The following is a 19,476-nucleotide window of genomic DNA, read 5'->3' as shown; positions in this document are numbered from 1 at the left end:
GTATTTTTTTCAATGAGAAAAAACCAATTTAAAATTTTTTTCTCGACGTTTATTTGACATATGTAGGCGAGTTACAGTAAAAATTTCAGCTCAATCGGAGCATTGATTACGGAGAATGAGATGTTTGAAGTGAGCGACTTTGCTAAAAAATAGAACAAAAATCGATTTCAAATCATCAACCTTGTATTAAAAAAGTCGAAAAAATTTCCACTCTACTGTAATTTTTTTTTTTCATTCGCGTTTTCGAACTCAGTGCATGATTCTACACCAAAAATGATCATCAGCTTACCGAGTTCAAAAATGCTGTAAACTAGTGTTATCAATTGAAGATTTTCTAAGCGATGTGAGAGATTTATTCTTTCCTAAGGAATCTATAGATCGCTTTCTGATGGCAACTTTTTTTAGAATTTCCAAAGAAATCCATAGAATTTCTCAGAGTTCTTAGATGCATTTCTGAAGGAATCCCTAGAGCGATTTTCAAAGGAATCTCTGCAGGGTTTTCCATAGGAATCCATGAAGATATTACAGAAGAAATCTATTGAAGTAGGGATGTAGTACCGGTAGTACCGGTACCGAAAATACCGGTATTACCGACCAATTTTTGGTACCGAAATACCGGTACTGACTGAACTCTGGTACCGGTACTTTCGGTACCGTAAAATCTCTCCCGAAGTGCTAAAATCCTGCAATGGAAATAAAGGAAAATATTTAAAACCAAGTACTTTGACAAACAAACATTTCACATATGTTACTTTTCTGCAAATCCAGGATACAATAGCAATGAGTGGTTTAATTAACGTTGAATTCTGGAAATAGATTTACTAGCTGAGAATAAAACTTGTTAGATCAGGGTTTCTTGTTATTTCTTAGGTTTCTTTCTGGAACTTTTCAAGAAATACCTCTTGTAATATCTACCAGCATTTCTCACAACATGCTTTGCCAAGATTCTTCTATGTGAATCTTCCAGGATTCCGGAATTCCGATCGAGTTTTCCGCGGGGATCCTACAAAATTTATTTCCAGAATATCTTCCAGAGAGGTTCTCCCAATATTGCTTCTAGAGTCCCGCGTGGAATTCTTCCTGCGTTTTGCCCAAATACATTTTCGTGGAATTTCTGCCAGGATTGATCCCCAGATATCCACAAGAGTTTCTCTAAGAATATATCGCAGCGTTGTTGTGGAGTTTCTCAGCGGATTTCTGTTGAAGATTTTCAACGATTCCTTCCGTGTTTTACTTGAGACTTCCCTAGGAGATCTTTCCGTAATATCCCCCAGAGTTGCTACAGGAGTTATTCCTGGGATTTCGCCAGGAGCTCCTCCAATGATTTCTTATGGAAATATACACGAATTATCTGCCGGAATTTCTTCCAAAGTTTCTCCAGTAATTTCTTCAAGAAATTTCCGTTTCTAGAGTTTTTTTCTTGGATTTCTACAGGAGTTTCAGCTGGGATTTTCTCTAGCGATCTCGTGGGATTTCTTTTGAAATGTCATCAGAGGTTACTCTCGGAGTTTCTTCAGTGACTTCTCCCCGAAAATTCCTTCAGCTGTCTCTCAGAGTGTTTCTGAGACTCATATTTTTATTTTAATGGCTTCTGGGATTTCTGCAGGAGGTGTTGCTGATACTTCTTATGGAGTTCTTCTTTTTATTTTTTAGAGCTTTTCCAGGCTTTTCCGATGGTCTACCGGATTTCTTGCAGTGTTCCATCTGAGATTATTTTTAAGTTTTTCCACGGGATTTTCCCAGAGCTCTTCCCGGAATCCTTACCAGAAATTGTCCTGATATTCTGGATGCTCCTTTAATAATTGCTCCCTTGCAGGGGGTTTTCCAAGTGAAATCTGACAAAGCTTATTGGAGAAATCTCGAGAGGAACTTCAGAAGAAATCCTTAGAAAAACTAGGCCATTTCGGAAAAAAGTTCTTGGAATAATCCCGGGATGAAATATTAAAAAATAATCAACTCTGAAAACCTCCAACAGAAATCCCGGGAGGAACTACGGGCGAAATCCCCCGAGAAATAGAAATAAGAAGGAGAAGAGAAAGAGAAAAATGTCGGAAAACTCTCTGGAAGAAATCCCTGGAAGAACTTCTGCAAAAACCGCGCAATTATCTTGAGAGACAATGTTGAAAAGCTATCCCGGAAAACCACGAAGAGAAATTCCTGAAGAAGTTTTGGATACAACTAGGAAGGATCTCCTGAAGGAATCTAGCGAGATTCAGCATATCGAGAAAAGCTCTGGAAGAAACCCCATGGCAGGGAAAAACTCCTGCAGAATTCCCGGGAGGAACCTTAGTAGGAATCCCGAAACAACACCGAAACAATCCAGAAAGGAACTAGGAAAACTTACGTATTTTCGGCAGTTTTGTTCTCTTCGTCATGTTTTTTTATCCTGTTGAACTCAAAGTTGGTCTTAAATCCTTCCCAACCAAGCTGAGTTATATGGCCAAATTTCAGCCAAAGCATGAGAAATTGCAAAAACTGCTTTCGAGTGTGTCACAGCAGGGAGCTTCCTCTACTGTCTACATGTGTGTGTGATTAGAGTTGAAAAACAAAATGGCCACAGAAATTATTAACGTATCGGTGTCATTTTGATTGAGAGGTATTCCTTGATTCATAATCAAATTACGTGCCATTCGTACGCAACACAGCAATGATGGAATTTTTTCTACAAAATCATTTCTCATAAAGTGCTAAGGCTAGGGAGATTTTTTTATCATTATGTTACATAATTTTAAGGTGAATTCATTACAAAAGTAAAGCGATCGAAAACGTCTTACTTTTATGTTACGTAATCGATAGCGCCAAAAACGAAGCTGCTAAAACTCGTAAATCGAGAAAACTATTGCTTGTAAAAGCCATCTCTATTATTATAATCTTGGATGACGTTTGTCGACAACTGAAGTGCTGATTGTAGATTAATTAATCGTCGGATTCAGCTGGGTTTCCCACAAATGGAAGCCAAGTCCACATTCCAACCGAGATCCAAGCAATGGAGCCGCAAATTTGAAATGCAAATCCCTGTTTTCAAACCCGATCCCACCATCTGGACCCCAGGACGTCACCCAACACATGTCCATTCTGATGAGGGATAATAATTGAATCAGTAACAGCCTCCCACCCCCTTGGGATTGTACCCACCCTAAAAGGAAGCAAGTCAACTGACTCCATATCTAGAACAACTAAGCAGCCCTGAAAGAAATATACTAACCGTAGACATTCATTTTGGCCCTGCGCTACGACGACGGGTCGGATCGCGCGCGCGACTTCTAAATTGCTGCTGAGCTGGGAGTATTTTCTGCTGCTACGGTTGTTGTTGCTGCTTCTGCTGCTGCTGTTTGCTGCGTAGTGTGCTTTTTTTTGTTTTAATTATTTATAAGGCAGTTCTCACCGAACGACACGACTACCGCTGCGCCTGGACAGGTTCGAAAGCCGACTTTGTGTTCAACGATTTGTCGGTGTCGATGTAGATTATCGAGCGGAAAGGCTGCAGCCTTTGGTGCGATGAATATTCGATTGATTTTTTTATTTGTCTACAGCCTAAGTATTGCGATTATTACTAACGAAGGGATTTGTGTAAATATGGCTTGAAAATTTGACTATAATTCTATTGGTTTACGATCTCAGCGTCTTGGGTTGTCTGACATTCACTGAAAGTTTCTTGTTTGTTGGATACGAATAGATATTTTTTAAGAGTCCTTAACTGATACGAGTGGGGAATAGTGTTCATATAGAGTAAGATGCTATAACGTAGTATTTATAGAGAGAGTGTATCCAAAAACGTTTAATCTTCTTGTCGTAGTATAACTATTCGAAACAATTTTTAAATGAACAAAGGCTTTTTTTTCTTTTGTAGTGCGATAAAATACTAAACACAGCAATTTCAGATCACAGATATCATTTCACTTCTTCTCGCTTCTCTTCAGATCCTTTCTTCCGGAGTTGTGCCAAAACAAAATACGTGATTGCAAAATCTCTCTCTTTTCCTTATGTTTCCTTTTTTTAATTGAACAATTCCCACGTGGAGTCTCCTTTCTTCCTTCCGAGTCTGCTTAATCCTTTCCGTAAGTCCGGCTGAGTAGATATCCTCGTCGAAGAAAATACTCCCACAGCTCTCAGGCAGCAATTTTTGCGCGTCTCTTAACCAGCTTTTGTGAGTTGAAGACAATCTCGCGATTCCAGGTGTAACGATAAGCAAATGCGACGGTCATGCTCACGGGTAGCATACAGTCCAAGGGGAACAGATTTACATCAACAGTCCGGCAACGAAACTCGGCTGTAGCCCCAAACTCATCACTGTTCTTCTCCGCGCTCAATCGATGACCCGAAGCGAGTCAATTTCTTCTTTCGCAAACACGGAATTCTCCTGCGACAAAATGAAAAGATCCGACACAACACGCGAGCGCGCTATTTATGCTCCCGGGCGTAGATAGATATGCGCAACAGGTTTAAAAACTGAGACGAATCGAAACGACACGTATGCCACGACGCTAAGTAACGAACTGAGTGGGACCTTTGCCGTTCGGTTGGAAAAGCCTCACACCACCCGACCCAAGACAAGATAGAGGTAGTAGACAAACAAGCAAAGTGAGTGAGTGGCTTCCAGGCTCGCACCAAGACAGCGCTACCGGACGGGACGGACACCGCACCGACTGACCATCACAAAATTCATCAATAAAATAATTTTATTGAAAACAACTAGACACGGACAGCCCACTTACGCAGACAATTAGACAGGCCTATGTGTGTTGGCGGATAACAACAACACCGTCGTGCCGCGCAGTTACTACCACAGCAACTCAAAGCAACAAGTGAACCGTCATTAAGGGAGATTGACCTACTGCACTGTGTGCGGCGATCTACTACGTTTGGGAACTACTCAGAGACCTTTGTGGTGGCGCCTTGAGGCTTGAGCACGAGTCTGGACCGTGCCAATATTTATTTGATTACTGCCCTGCCCTGCACAACAGACCCATTCTCGCAAGAATCGGTTTAATATTGAACATCCCTATCAGGGTCTTCCACTGATAACGCTTGTGCTAAAAGCATTTAAGCTGATTATGTTCTTGTATGTGGCCGGTAGCACCATCTTACTGCGATCGTGACTAAGAGGATACGATCAAAAGCGTTTCCCTCTCGTAAAACTACACATTATCACATAAGAAAATTCGTACCTTCAGTAGAGTTTCCTATAGCATTATGTAAGCTGCTTCACGCCTACCAAATTTTTCGTTTGTCTTTCAAACCAATTTAGATGATTTTTTGCAAGTAGGTAGCTTATGTTACGCCCTAATCATATCCAGAAAACCAGTTCAAGCGGATGAAGGGCAGCTGAAAGAAAAGGTGTCCAGAAAGTTGGTGGCAGGGTATCATAGAGGGTTCAACTGTATAATAAAAGCGGTATCAACCTTCCCGTAGCAAGAGCATGTCTCCATATGGCACCAAATTGTTACCAACCTAGCTTGGATTACGGTGTTCGCAGATGACTCGACAATAATTTTCGAAATCGATTACCTACTATGAATGCTAAGCGAAAATCTCGTGATTTTACGGTTTGCATTTTATTTGACTTGAAACTACTTACAGTCACATCTCGGTATAACGTAACGGTTATAGTTACAATTTTTACGCTTTTTGAGTAATAAGCTCGATTTATAGACTAATCTATATCATATTACACCCATCCTGGAATCAAAGCTGCTTCACAGCTTGGTGTTACATGAACACTTTCGAGCAGGAACGAATAACTGGCGCATAACTGCAGCATAAAAAAGTCACCCAGGTAACCAATAAGCCAGGGGTACCCAACGTACGGCCCGCGGGCCGGATCCGGTCCGCGACGACATTTTGTGCGGCCCGCGACACGAATGAAGAAAAATAACACTAGTTTACAGCATTTTTGAACTCGGTAAGCTGATGATCATTTTTGGTGTAGAATCATGCCCTGAGTTCGAAAACGTGGAGGAAAAAAATTACAGTAGAGCGGAATTTTTTTCGACTTTCCATACAAGGCTGATGATTTGAAATCGATTTTTGTTCTATGTTTTAAGCAACGTCGCTCACTTCACACATCTTATTCTTCGTAATCAATGCTCCGATTGAGCTGAAATTTTTACTGTAACTCGCAATATACAATATGTCAAATAAACGTTGAGAAAGAATTTTTAAATAGTTTTTTTCTTATTGAAAAAAAAAATACATTTCTTCATGTATTTTTGGAAATTTGGCTAAAATTTAAGGAGATCGTCCCTAAAACTCGCCAATATCTTGAATTTCATCAATCTGACGCAAAACCTGCATTCAGATGATCGAATGGTATTGTATTCAGCTTTTAATTACTGGAAAAAGATTTGAAATTGGTTGAACAAAACGCAAGATATTTGAATTTTAGTAAAATCCATATTTTTAAAAGTTGTAAAACTCGATATTGAGCTAAAACTCGAAAACTGCTCTACTTAAAATGTTTTGAAGCACGGTTTCGAAATCAGTGCTAAATTGTACTTCAAAAATGTTGGTCGATGACAGAAGTTCACGACTTTCGTTTTATTTTGTAAACTAGTGTAATAGAATTTGGCCCAAGGAATAACATTTTTTTATTTTTTTTTTTTCCTTTTACCAGGGAAAAAATATTTCAACAAGAACTTTGCGTATCTTTTGAATTAAATTTAAAAAAAAAATCAATTATAGGTAATTCTACAATCAATCAGAAATTTGATTTTTGTCGTAAGATTTTAGCAGATGTCGTAAAATACCAGAGCGGTACAACATAGAAACATTTCTAGGATTCAGGATGCAGCAAAATCGAAAAAAATCGGTAATATGTAAATAAATAAATTGTCTTAGTCCTAGGGAGGATACATACGAAACATCTTATTTTACAAATCAGAGAATCAAAAAATAAAAAAAATCGAAAAACATATTGTAATAAATCAAAAAGTTTGAGAATCAGGTACAAAGAATCAGAGAATCAGAGAATCAAAGAATCAGATAATCAGATAATCAGAGTATCAGAGAATCAGACATCTAAAAATCAAAAAAAAATCATGTTAAAAATCAAAAAGTCAGAAGATCAAAGAATCAGATAATCAGTGTTGAAACAAAAGTTTCATTTACATTTCTATTTTTCTATTTTATTCTATTTTTTTCGGGTTGAAGCCATCATCTTGACTAGCACATTTCAGAAAAATGAAAAAAAAGTTCATTATCGTCGTATTTTAATTTATGGCCCGTGGACTGATATGAAGTGTCACATGTGGCCCGCTGCCGTAAAAGGTTGGGCAGGCCTGCAATAAGCAGTTAAAATGGCATTAATTCTGCACTATATGCGCTTTTACAGCAGGTCATTAAATGCTAATCTGCCGTATATGCGCCTTTGGTGCTAATTAAATGCAGGTTTTGGCCCGATATACAGCTGATTAAATGCTTATATTTCCTATCCCCAAGATTGTCAAAAATATAAGCAAAATATTTCCCCTGCCCATTTTACGGCTTCCCTTTCATCTCTTTTCTCTCACTCTCCTGCTGTGGAACTTTTGAGGCTTGGGGCACGTCCTGATAAGCTGTTGCTGTTTTTTTTTTTGCTGCTTTCGGCCAAATTGGGATCCGATTCCTCGATCCTCGAGTTGACGATGGTGCTGAACCGCGCTACAGGGTAGGCTATAGATGATCAGATAAAGCGCATTTATGATCTATTTAAGACATGAGTATTACACCGGCTGTTGCATCGTTATGCTATGAGCTGGGGAGGTGCTGATAATAAAACCGATCATAGAAAACCAACCATGTAATTAAATTGCCAATGCATGTTTTTCCATTGATTTTATTCGTTGTTACATATAATGACTGAACATGCGAATGATGATGACTTCTAAAGCCGTGGCACGTCAATTAAAAGTGGAAATGTGTTGTGGTTTTAGCATCACTCATCTCTCTTAGCAGTTTCATGGGAATAAAGTAGCAGTTATGATGCCTGTTGACCAAAATATACCGTGCATTTGAAATGCTACGAAACTGCAGTCAGATTTCAAGTAGCATTTGAATTGTTAATATAGGGCAGTTTAGCAGTCGAACTGCTATGATACGGCAGTAAGCAGGCCGAATGCAGATATAAAACAGAAATACGGCTTATTCAAATGCATATTGGTTACCTGGGCAGGTATCATACCAAGACAAGGTATTGGTTGGTTATCCTGGCATTGGAAATACCCTATTTTGGTATAGTGACAAAATATAACTTAATGATTTATTGCGCATTTCCCGCCCCACTTGACCCCTTTCGCAGTTAGCATGAGTGCGGGATCGTGGATAAAACTGTGATTTCGCATCGAATCGTGTTGGTGTCTTCTGCGCACTTATCACAGCACAGTGTCCATCTATCATATAACGCCTACGAGTTATGCAATCAAGCGAACTGTGCCGCATTTTCTTCAGAATAATAAACACACTAATCTTTCACCTTTCGCCTGGCATCCACGCACCAATGTGTGAACCCTTTTTCAATCATAGCCCACAAACACTCCGACATCCACATGAATTTGTGCAGACGTAGTGGTATATTTGGTCTGCTGTGGATACGAACGATTGCAATCATCACTTCCTGCCCCTTCCCCTTCCACACATTGACCGGCAACCTTACGTAGCAGACACCATTGTCGCCAAAATATAGAAGATCACCAACACTCACACTCTGAAGATGCCTGCTAAATCCCCGGCAGATATTTCATTGGTTCCTTGTGTGATGTAGCTGGTCTGGCGATACTGGAGTAGCATCCACGGGCGGTCAATCAAGCTAAAGCTCAAGCTCAAGAAAGCTCAAAAAATGTACATTTTTCAGTAAATTTGGTCATATTTCTTTAATGGTTGATATTTTAGCATGACTATTGACACAAATCTTCAATGCATCATTTTTTGCAAAAAAAAAATGAAAAAAAATAATTAAATACTGCAAAATGTGTTTCTCCATTAAATCACTGGATTTTCTATGAATGATGAACTTTTGGTATAAACTATTAAGAAAATTGATGAAGCACAACGGGCTTTAACCATCACACCAGGTAAGCTCCTATTGTTGAATCTAAGTCGCAGTGACTTCTGCGCAACAAAAACCTACGCTACCGTGACTCTTCTCTCCTTCTCTTTTGAAAATATGTTTTTTCATTTTATGTAACGTGAAACTACTACCAATTCTGTATGTTTTACTATTGAAAGCCTTGTCAACTTTAAGAAATGACGAGATAATAAATTATTATTATTTTTTTATTAGTGAGACTTTCAGCCACCAGCTGGTTCACCTCCAAGAGATAATAAAGTTTCTCATATTGAAAATTGTTTGAATAGACCTTTACATAGTGTTTTTGAAGCCAAACCAATGGAACCACCTTATGACAGAAATTCAGAAACTGGAAATAAAAAACAAGCTAATGCTAATGGATCTAGCTTCAGGTAGGCTACTCTTTAAGCACTATCTCAATAAGTAAGCCTGATATGGCCACCTAAATAAGAGCGATTAATTCTAGATAAATATCTTAGAATGTAGTTACCTTGCAGAAGAATGTTTGAGAAGAAAGTTACGCCGCTTCTTCTAGTCCTATTCCTAGAAATTGGAGCAATTCAATGTTATTTCTCCTGTTTAACATCCTTTTCAACACTCTTTGTAGGAGCTTACATAAGGAAACCCCTAATTCAAGATGGTGCTGATTGAATAAGCAACTATTTCCGCGCTATATTTTGTGAGAAAGTTTATGAAGATTCTCCGCTGTTCTAGTTTTTTTCGTGGTAGTTTCTAAAAAAACTCAAAATTCTTAACATATGTTCTATATACTTTATTAGAAATGTTAGAAAGTGCTTCTTTTAATAAATCCCTAGAACAATTTTTTTACTCGAATTTTGATTGCAGTTTCTTGAAAAATCTTGTAAATCTATTTTCCAAAATTCTATAACTAATTTTGCACACCATGCAGACTATCAGTGGATGTGACCACATAATTTCCTCAAGAAATTTCAAACATTTTAATAAGTTAGGTAAACATTTTCTGCGGAATAAAAATGCTAACAGAATCAATGAAAATTATCCACTGTAGATGATTTTCAGAAAATATTTGGGAAATCATAATACTAAAAGCTCATTGGATTAAGGTTTTAGTCACCTATTTCAACAATTCTCTCCCAAACGGCCGATTTTCGAAATATTTGGAATTATCTCTAGTAACTAGTCCAAAAATTGTGACCGAATCATTACCATTTTGCATTTGTACGTCATAAGGCGAAGCACTTAGAAGAGTCTAAACCCAAAATAAAGTCAATAACATTTTCATTATACGAAAAGATCCTGGGTCGATCGAGAAACAAACCCTTCATGCTCAGCAAGTACTATTCTGACCCATGTAAATTATATTACCTATAGCCCAGTTTTTCTTTGAACCTTTTCCAGAAACAAAATGTTGTAAGACAAGCAGACGTTCAAAGTCGTGGAAAGAAGCAGTTGAAGCCAATAGAGTTTCAATAAAATTAGATGAGAAAAAATAGATTCAACTTATGATCTGTTTGTACATAGTAAACCGAAATAAGACAAAAATCTAATGCAATCAATGTCACAAAAAAATGTCAGGATACCTATACCCAATTTTGCCAAAGTCAGGTGAATCATAAAGACAAATGTTTCCGAAAATTAGCTTCTCCGATTTTTTTCGCACATTGTATAAACTTCATTTAGCACAGATTTCCGTGCCACCGTCTCGCGAACTGGATTTCGCCGGATTCGGTAATCGAAACTGGTTGCATCTATAAATAAAAAACAACACCACCCAGCTGGTTAAGATAACAGATTCACTGGCTGGCTTGTCGTCCGGTAGGGAAAAGTCGTTTCTGTTGAATCCTTGGAAAGTTGCCGAAAAGCTGCGGTAAAGCTTGCCCGGTTCCCTTATATGCCTACAGTGTAATGTGCGTGTGTTTACACCCGCGTTCAATGCGAAATCAATTGGAACAGGATTGGTGGCGCTCACGTGGTGAATCCATGATATCGGTATAGAGTTTAATTTCTGCGCTGACGTGGAACCGGTTTCAACCAGTCACCAGCCACAATATTTTGAGGCCCACAACCTTAGCAGCTCAATCTGGAGCACCTTGCTGTTTGTGCTGTTTGAAAACATGGCTCAAAATTTGCTTCGTCACTGTGTATAGTAGAGGCATGTGCTGAATGTGATGTGTCAAACCAAGCAAAAATGGTCGAACTTCGATCTGTCACCTTCATTGGTCGAAAGCACGGTAAAAATAGATTCTTTACCCTAGTCGCAAGTTCAAGGCTGGAACAAATGTCCCGTCGATTGGTTTGTTGGACAAGTACTAGGGGTAAGCCGTTTTGCTTCCGACAATACATTTGAGTCTAGCCAGGCAGACATGCTATATGAAGTCATACCTCAAAATGGCACTTTTCTATAGTGTTATTTCATTTCTCATCATGTTGTGGAGAAATAGAGTACGGTGCGTTATCCTTTCGCGTGTATGAAATTGAAGATTTGGCTTGATTTCTATCGACTTTCTTTGATGGATAAATTTTGATTGGTGAGCTCGTTTTAAATTATTATTTATAACATCACAATTCATGTATGTATTAGTTAAAATTATGCCTCCAAACGCGTTAACGGTTAACGAAATGCTAAACTCATATGAAAATAATAATAACGTTTGTTACATACGGTGTTTTGTAAAGTCAGGCTTATGTTTGGGTTACACTAATAATACCGTCCCTCATACTTCCACATTCATTGTTCAATAACTTTTGCTTCTTCGCATGAAAAAGTCCTTTGATCATTGAAATGTGATCTTTGGTAATACATCCCAAGTAACAAAATTAATTTTATAATGCTTTTGAAGTATTCTTCAACACCTGTGCTTTGAAACCATGCATAAACCAAATTGCTCTGCAAAACAACATCAACTCAACCATAAACCCGCCATAAGACCAAAGAGGCCCATCCTAAGATGCTCTTGAAGAGTTGTTTTTAAATTTCTCTTAAAACTTGTTGTACTTCCCAAGTTGTCCTCGAGGCGAATTGCTCTCTCCTTGTAGAATTCTTCAAGTGCACGATAAAACGATAATAAATTTGTCAGTGTTGTTGCTGATGCAGCTTTTATGTCTACAGAAAAATTTGATGAAATAAATTGAGAAAAAAACAATGAAAATGACACATTATTGTAATTGGGATTAATTTATTACACAAATTGGAAATATTTCCGTGGTGTAACAAGGATGCCAAATGCCAAACAAAATTCATCGTATATATGTTGCAAGATACTTCCAAAAATTGGAACGCGCTTCCATTATAATGCACTAATAAAATATTTAAACATATTATTCCTGGTCATGAGAACATTGTTCATGAGTATTCTCAACATGGCTTCCATTGAAATCTAGGCCGGTCTAGAGGCCGGTGGTCGGTCCATTATCGATGGTTTTAATCAACATCACCATAAGATCGCCTTAAACTTCTTTCAACTCATGCCAGAGCTAAAAGCATAACTCAAGAATACTAGGATTTATAACGTTCTCAATGCAACCTGGTTGGCCTCCATCAAGAACGTCTAAAATATATTTCATCTTAAGCAAGGGTGAGAAGTATTTCTCAAGAGTACTTAGGTTTATAACGTTCTTGATGTAGGTTTATGCAAAATACGCCGAGAACGTAATAAATCTTGTACGCCAAATTATAAACAAACAATAAATTATCGCACCGCGGTGGATTTTGTGAATTTCGTCAGATTAATTTTATCATTAGCCCGATACCGTTGCCAACCAGGCAGACCTTTTACGGTAACCGGCCTTGATGCGGTATGTCTCATTCCTCCGGTCAGCATTTCCAACAGGTAAGTAGTTGTTGATTTTAAAGATCGATGATTGGAACCCGAATTGCACGGGAATCGACGTCCTGGATGACCAAACCCACCTCATTTCGGATGCTGCAACCGGAGGAACTTGGCACTGCACCGCACCGCGTCGCGGTTGGGTTTCCGGGTAGGCGTTCTTGATTGGCAGCAATAATGGAACGTTGAGAATCAAAATCTGATTCTTGAGTTTTTTTTTTTTTTGTATTTTTCATGTACCAAACTGTTCTTATGCAAGAACAGTTGCTCTTGATCGAGAACGGATGATTGAAGTTAACTTCAAGAGCCGTATAAAACTGAAAATAAGTTCAACAGATCTGGTTGTGTTTATGGTTTTATGAACTGAACCTCAAGTATTCTTGGAGGTGTTTTTAAAACCACATATTGACGGAGAATAGTTATACTCAGCTGTAACTCCGATAAGATCATCTAGAATATACAATGTTCCGATAAAAACAAATAAAACGAAATAGAATCAAGATTGTTACTTGGGATGCGCAAAAGATGAAAAAATATTTGGAGTTCAATTTTTTTTTTCTTAAAACTACAAGTATATGAAAATTGACCCATTCTCACCCCTTCGAGGGGGTGACAATGGGTCAAGGGAATCGAATTTGTTCCGCATTGACAACAAAACAAGTTTATAAAGTTCTAAAGTTAAGGTTGATACTACTTTCCAATACTATATTATATGATAACTATGAATTTGAGATTCACCTGAAGGTGTGATGTTTCATCGAGTCTTGAAAGTAGAATTTTCAAACTTTTTTCCAAGTGTTTTGACCCAATCTAACCTCTCTGACCCATTGTCATCCCCAACGACGGTATATTCATTCATTTTAGAAGTTGTATGAACCTCAGCATCTACCATGGTAAATTCAGATCATGTGCCTCTACTAAAACCGTATTTCAGTGACAATCGCGGATATGTAGACGGGATCTCAGTACGTTGTAGTAAAGAACGTCACATTAACAATGAAACACACAAACACAATAAAACACGAAATAAAACCACTTTTAGCCATTTGGCAAACAAACTCCTCCCCTACCCCCTGACACCAGCACAATCCGAAATATGCCCGGAATGGTTCCGGATATTGCATGGCCACTTGAGTAGGGGGATTAGGGGCATAATGGACACTAGGGTGGCCCACACTTATATGAAAAACAAAAATTTCGAAAAATGCCAAGTCTTACCTCCTAAATCAGTTGTTTTGGACTCCCAGAAGCTACGTTCAAAATTTGAGCAAATTCGGTTGAGCCTAAGAGGGCGCTCAAAACGCTTGAAGTTTATATGGGAAAACTTGACCAAATGTATGCAGAAATTTTAAGTTTTCGAATTTGGTCGCTAGGTGGCGCTGTAAGCGTTCAATAAATAAACCCTTTGGTATTTTTGTAGATGACTATATGCCAAAGAACTTTGTCGAAGACCGCGAAGTATTGAGATTTCATTATTGATATGATTCCTTTACATGTATTGAAAAAACAACAATAAAGTTTATCCTCACTTTACCTAGGGTATAACTTTTGCCCCAGACGTTGGATCACTTTGCGGTATTGGACAAAGTTGTTTGGCATATAGTCACCTACAATAATACCAAAGGGTTTGAATATTTAATGCTTACAGCGCCACCTAGCGGCAAAATTCGAAAACATAAAATTTCTGCATACATTTGGTCAAGTTTTACCATACAAACTTCAAGCGTTTTGAGCGCCCCCTTAGGCTCAAACGATTTTGCTGAAAATTTGAACGTAGCTTCTGGGAGTCTAAAACATCTGATTTAGGAGGTAAGACTTGGCATTTTTCGAAATTTTTGTTTTTCATATAAGTGTGGGCCACCTTAATGGACACCCTAAGCAAATGAGTACGTTAGACCTGTATAGCAGAGTAACACTTAACATATTATTAGTTGACTAATGTAACATCCTCAGGTTGTTGAGGCTTCAGTGTTCAGAACTAGAATGAATCCAAACTCTTCCATTCGGATTGTCATTTGAAGAATCAACGCCTACTACAACTAACAACTTCAACTTATTTTCTACGTCTTTCAATCATTTACAGCAGGTAAAATGTATTTATTGTGAAGAAATAATGAATTGTAAGCCGTGTGTGTTTTCAGGGCTGGCAGGAAAGGTACGGAGCGAAATGGACACCCATCGGGGCATAATGGACACCCCAGCATATTTTATGCTAGTTCTTTGGTTACATCCACCAGTTAAGTAAGTTGCCTACGGAGATCAATACCACAGATATAATACTTCATCTTAGACGAGTTTACATAACATCAAAGTTAATTAAATAAGCTTTAGGCTAAAATAATTGGATTGATTGTTTCCAAACTCTCTAAAACGCCTTACAGTATGCAATGCGCGTACATCCATGCGTAATTACCAGTGATCATTTCGCCCCGAATCGACTACAACATAAAAATTGCTATTGCTATTTTAAGCAAATTATGATCAAAAATATAATATTTTATCCATTACTAAATCTTCGTATACATGTAGATAAGGTAACAATGCACTTGTTTTTATGATGGATACACTGCAACACTCGTAATACCTTGTTTGCTGCTGCTTCGAAATTATTAGAATTGGGTTGTTTAGTGAATAAAATATTACAATTTTCTATAGCATTTTAAAAATAATTGCCGGACTCCTAAAAATATGAAATTTTGGATTTCGACAATTTTTTGGGCGGAGAATCCGATTATGGAATATTTTTTTTTTTATCTGTATTAACGAGATTTTTAGCCCTAGGCTAGTTCATCTTGGGACCCACGCTTTACTTCCCTTCCGAAGGAAGAACTCACATTTTGCGAGTTTGTCGGGAGTGGGATTCGATCCCAGGTCCTCGGCGTGATAGTCAAGTGTTCTAACCATCGCACCAGGTCCGCTCCGCATTGGAATAATCTAGATACCCCTAAAGAACCCAATTTTACCATATGAAAAACATATTTCAAATTGGAGCAATATAAATTGTTTTTTTTTTTGAAAAATAGATCCATGACTTGTTCCTTTATACTTATGCATTGAAATTTTAACGGTTTCGGCAAAAACAGGGGTGTCCATTTCACCCCGGGTGTCCATTATGCCCCTAATCACCCTATAATAAACTAGCACCAATTTATGATCGATTGAGGGCGACTTAAAAAACGGACGAAAATAGACGAAATGCTAGCATTTTGAAGGTCTTCTTCGCATTTTAACCAAAAAATCTTTGGAAATCTCAATACACATTCTGTGATAACACAGAGAGGATCGATGAAAAGAACTCGAAAATGTCAGTTAGGCCCAAATGAAAAATCAGTGTCGAATTACGCGAAATTTCACGTTTCAGTTACACTGCACTTACGAGATGATATTTTTTCTCGTTTTACGTACGACGAAGGCAACCGCACCAAGGCAGCAGCTAGGAACCATAGTGTCACGTAGAAGATGTGCCAGGAATTGAATTCAGATTGTGCCCGAAACTAGACTAGATTGTGCCCGTGGACTAGACAGAAACAGAATTCAAGGGACAGTTCAATCTTATTATTTTAAGGAAATTGTAGCTCTTTCACAATATTTGTTTAAATTATATGGAAGTTAACTTATAAATTAGTAATTTATACCATATTGGCCATGACGCATTAGGCGAGGAGCAAGAATAAACTCAATCATTATTGATCGATGCTTAGGCAGACGGGAATTAGCTCAACACCATATTATAGAAAACGTTAAACCTAACCAGCTTCGGGCTGAAAATCTCCCTAATAAAGCTAATAATAACGTTAAACCCAGTATACATTTTGTTTTCAATCACAGCTCAGACACGGTGAGGTGATTTTTTCTCCCGATACCAACCTGACAAGGCAATCCGGGATTCAAAACAGAATTCGCAAAAATCCCTTGATTGTGGCGTTGAAAAACCCCTCATCTCGGGAGTGTATACGTACCCTGAGGTTCAGAGAGAGAGTGTGTCAAGTAGGTACCGGAACGAGTCACACCGCAGCTCCCTTGTTTGTCGTGTCGTATAGGCATATGTACAATGTACATTCGATTATTAATTGACCGCGGAATCGAAGCTAATCGCTTTGCGATAGTCGTCGTGACCCGCCCTCGTTTCGCACATGGTCGCCTGTATGGGTGTAGATCAACGACGGACGGACGGCGCGCGTCCGGCTTGTTCTGAGTCTTTAGGTCGCTTAAGAGGAAACAAACCATCATTGTTTGGCAAAAAACTCAAAAGCAGTTTTCTCGCTGAAATCTCAACCAATGTTAATAAGAATTTATCACTGCACTCTGGCCACCATATGGATAACAGTGAAATAATTTTTAATGACGGTTCTGTGTCTTAGAGGAAGAAAACTGCTTTTGAAAAATTGATGATTGCTTATGACTGAATGATGGTTATTTGAGCCTTAACCGACGAGAAGCGTTGCCGATTAATGATAAATCGAGTGCTAATCGGCGTTGTCAGTTTACAGCAGTTTCCTGATTGTTTTGGTTGAAAGACTCTGGTGCTAGCTCACATCTCGTCAACTCACTTGTTCTGTACATCACACCCCGTCGGCGCCGATATCCCGCGGTATGAGGGTGACCTTGACTGGAAAATGGCAATTAATTATAGAAATCAAGCTTGTCAACGCAATCAACTGGTGCCGGCGTATTGGTTTAGAGTGCGTTCTGCGGACTAGATATTCTTGACATGCCGGCAACAAAGTTTATCACGGTAATGGAAATTCTGTTAAACAAACAGGATAACGAGCCACATTATGTGGTTTGTTTTATAAATAAAGTAGGCGAATGGGTATCCAGTTAGCCTAATAGGAATCACCACCAGGTGGATTAATCAGATTTTTCCCGCATTACCATCAATTAAATCGATATTGCTCTGCCCTGGCTGCTCGTCTTGCGCGAACAAGTTGTTCGATGGTGTGATTCGTGTCGGTATCGATAAGCATTGACGCGAAAGCTTCAATACGTCATTGAACACGACGCATATGAAGTGTGAGTGACAAGGCGACCGGACCCAACACTGCAAAATATTTTTGCTGGTAATCAACAAACTTTGCTGATTTTTGGCGTGCTGATTGCATTCAGCAATACAAATTACTGAGTATCAGCAATTATTTTTCAACTTGCTGAACCGTCCAACAATTTTGACAGTTGATCAGCAAAGTTGTGCTGAAATTCAGCAAAAATGTTGCTGAAATTCAGCAATTTCTTTTGCTGGAAGCATTTCAAAAATTTTGGTGTGAAGGTTTAATGTCGGAGAAATTTATTACTATGCGTGTTAGAACTAAGAATTTTTGCAACACCCGGTTAATATTTTTGAAATACTTCCCGCACAAAAAAATCAGCAAGAGAAACTGTTGAATTTCAGCAACATTTTTGCTGAATTTCAGCACAACGTTGCTGATCAACTGTCAAAATTGCTGAATGGTTCAGCAAGTTGAAAAAATTGCTGATACTCAGTAATTCGTTTTACTGAATGCAATCAGCACAAAAAACAGCAAAGTTTGCTGAATATATTGTCTTATAAAATACACAACTTTACAAAATAAAACGAAAGTCGTGAACTTCTGTCAACGACCAAAATTGAAGCAGAATTTGAAGCAGAATTTAGTGCTGATTTCAAAACCAAACTTCAAAAAATTTTAAGTAGAACAGTTTTTGAGTTTTAGCTCAATATCGAGTTTGGCAACTTTTCAAAATATGTAATTTACTAAAATTCATATATATTGCATTTTGTTCAACCAATTTTAAATCTTTTTCCATAAATTGAAAGCTGAATACAATACCATTCGATCATCTGAATACAGGATTTGCGTCAGAATGATGAAATTCAAGATATTAGCGAGTTTTATGGACGATCTTCTTAAATTTTAGCAAAATTCCCAAAATTTTTTGAAGAAATGCATTTTTTTTCAATAAGAAAAAACAACTTAAAAATTCTTTCTCGACGTTTATTTGACATATCATATGTAGGCGAGTTACAGTAAAAATTTCAGCTCAATCGGAGCATTCATTACGGAGTATGAGATGTTTGAAGTGAGCGACTTTGCTTAAAAATAGAACAAAAATCGATTTCAAATCATCAACCTTGTATGGAAAGTCGAAAAAATTTCCGCTCTACTGTAAATTTTTTCTTTCGCGTTTTCGAAATCAGGGCATGATTCTACTCCAAAAATGATCATCAGCTTACCGAGTTCAAAAATGCTGTAAACTAGTGATATTGCTGAAAATTCAGCAATTCGTTTTGCTGTTTTTGATTGGCTTGAGCGGAGAAGTGCTCTCTTAGCTCAACGGCGTTCTGATATGCAGAACAAGCTCGAGGATTATGCCAATCACTCCTCGGCGACAGGTCTAACGTCAACAAGACCAAATCGTTAGATGTAAACACGTGGAGAATGTTGATAGCTTCTAATATCTTGGTAGTCAAATGGCGGCACCAAGATCGATATAAATACACTGAATTCTTTTTTTACACGACTTTTTTTACGCGATTTTTTTTTTGCACGACTTTTTTTACGCGATTTTCTCGAAGTTACGCGACTTTTTTTTACGCGATTTTGGTCATTTGCGGAGAACAAATCGCGTAAAAAAAATTTCCTTTGG

General features: G+C 38.1%; 1 protein-coding gene across 2 annotated transcripts in view; it reads right to left on the bottom strand.

The window, feature by feature from the left end:
* The window catches only part of LOC115253756 (activating transcription factor of chaperone), a 75,768-nt gene that overhangs the window by 35,233 nt on the left and 21,059 nt on the right, over nt 1-19,476 (bottom strand). Inside the window, exon 1 of one of the 2 annotated variants that reach the window (XM_029859260.2) lies at nt 3,206-4,491. The exons of the other annotated variant lie outside the window; for it this stretch is intronic. Within the exon in view, the coding sequence (XP_029715120.1) occupies nt 3,206-3,218 (13 nt within the window). The 5' untranslated portion in view covers nt 3,219-4,491. Of the gene's footprint in view, nt 1-3,205; nt 4,492-19,476 lie in introns of those variants that run through there. 2 annotated transcript variants of the gene reach the window in all.

The sequence above is a fragment of the Aedes albopictus genome, chromosome 2 (genome assembly GCF_035046485.1).
Source record: "Aedes albopictus strain Foshan chromosome 2, AalbF5, whole genome shotgun sequence".
In the NCBI taxonomy this organism is placed as follows: domain Eukaryota; kingdom Metazoa; phylum Arthropoda; class Insecta; order Diptera; family Culicidae; genus Aedes; species Aedes albopictus.
This window is presented reverse-complemented; position numbering and strand designations above follow the sequence as displayed.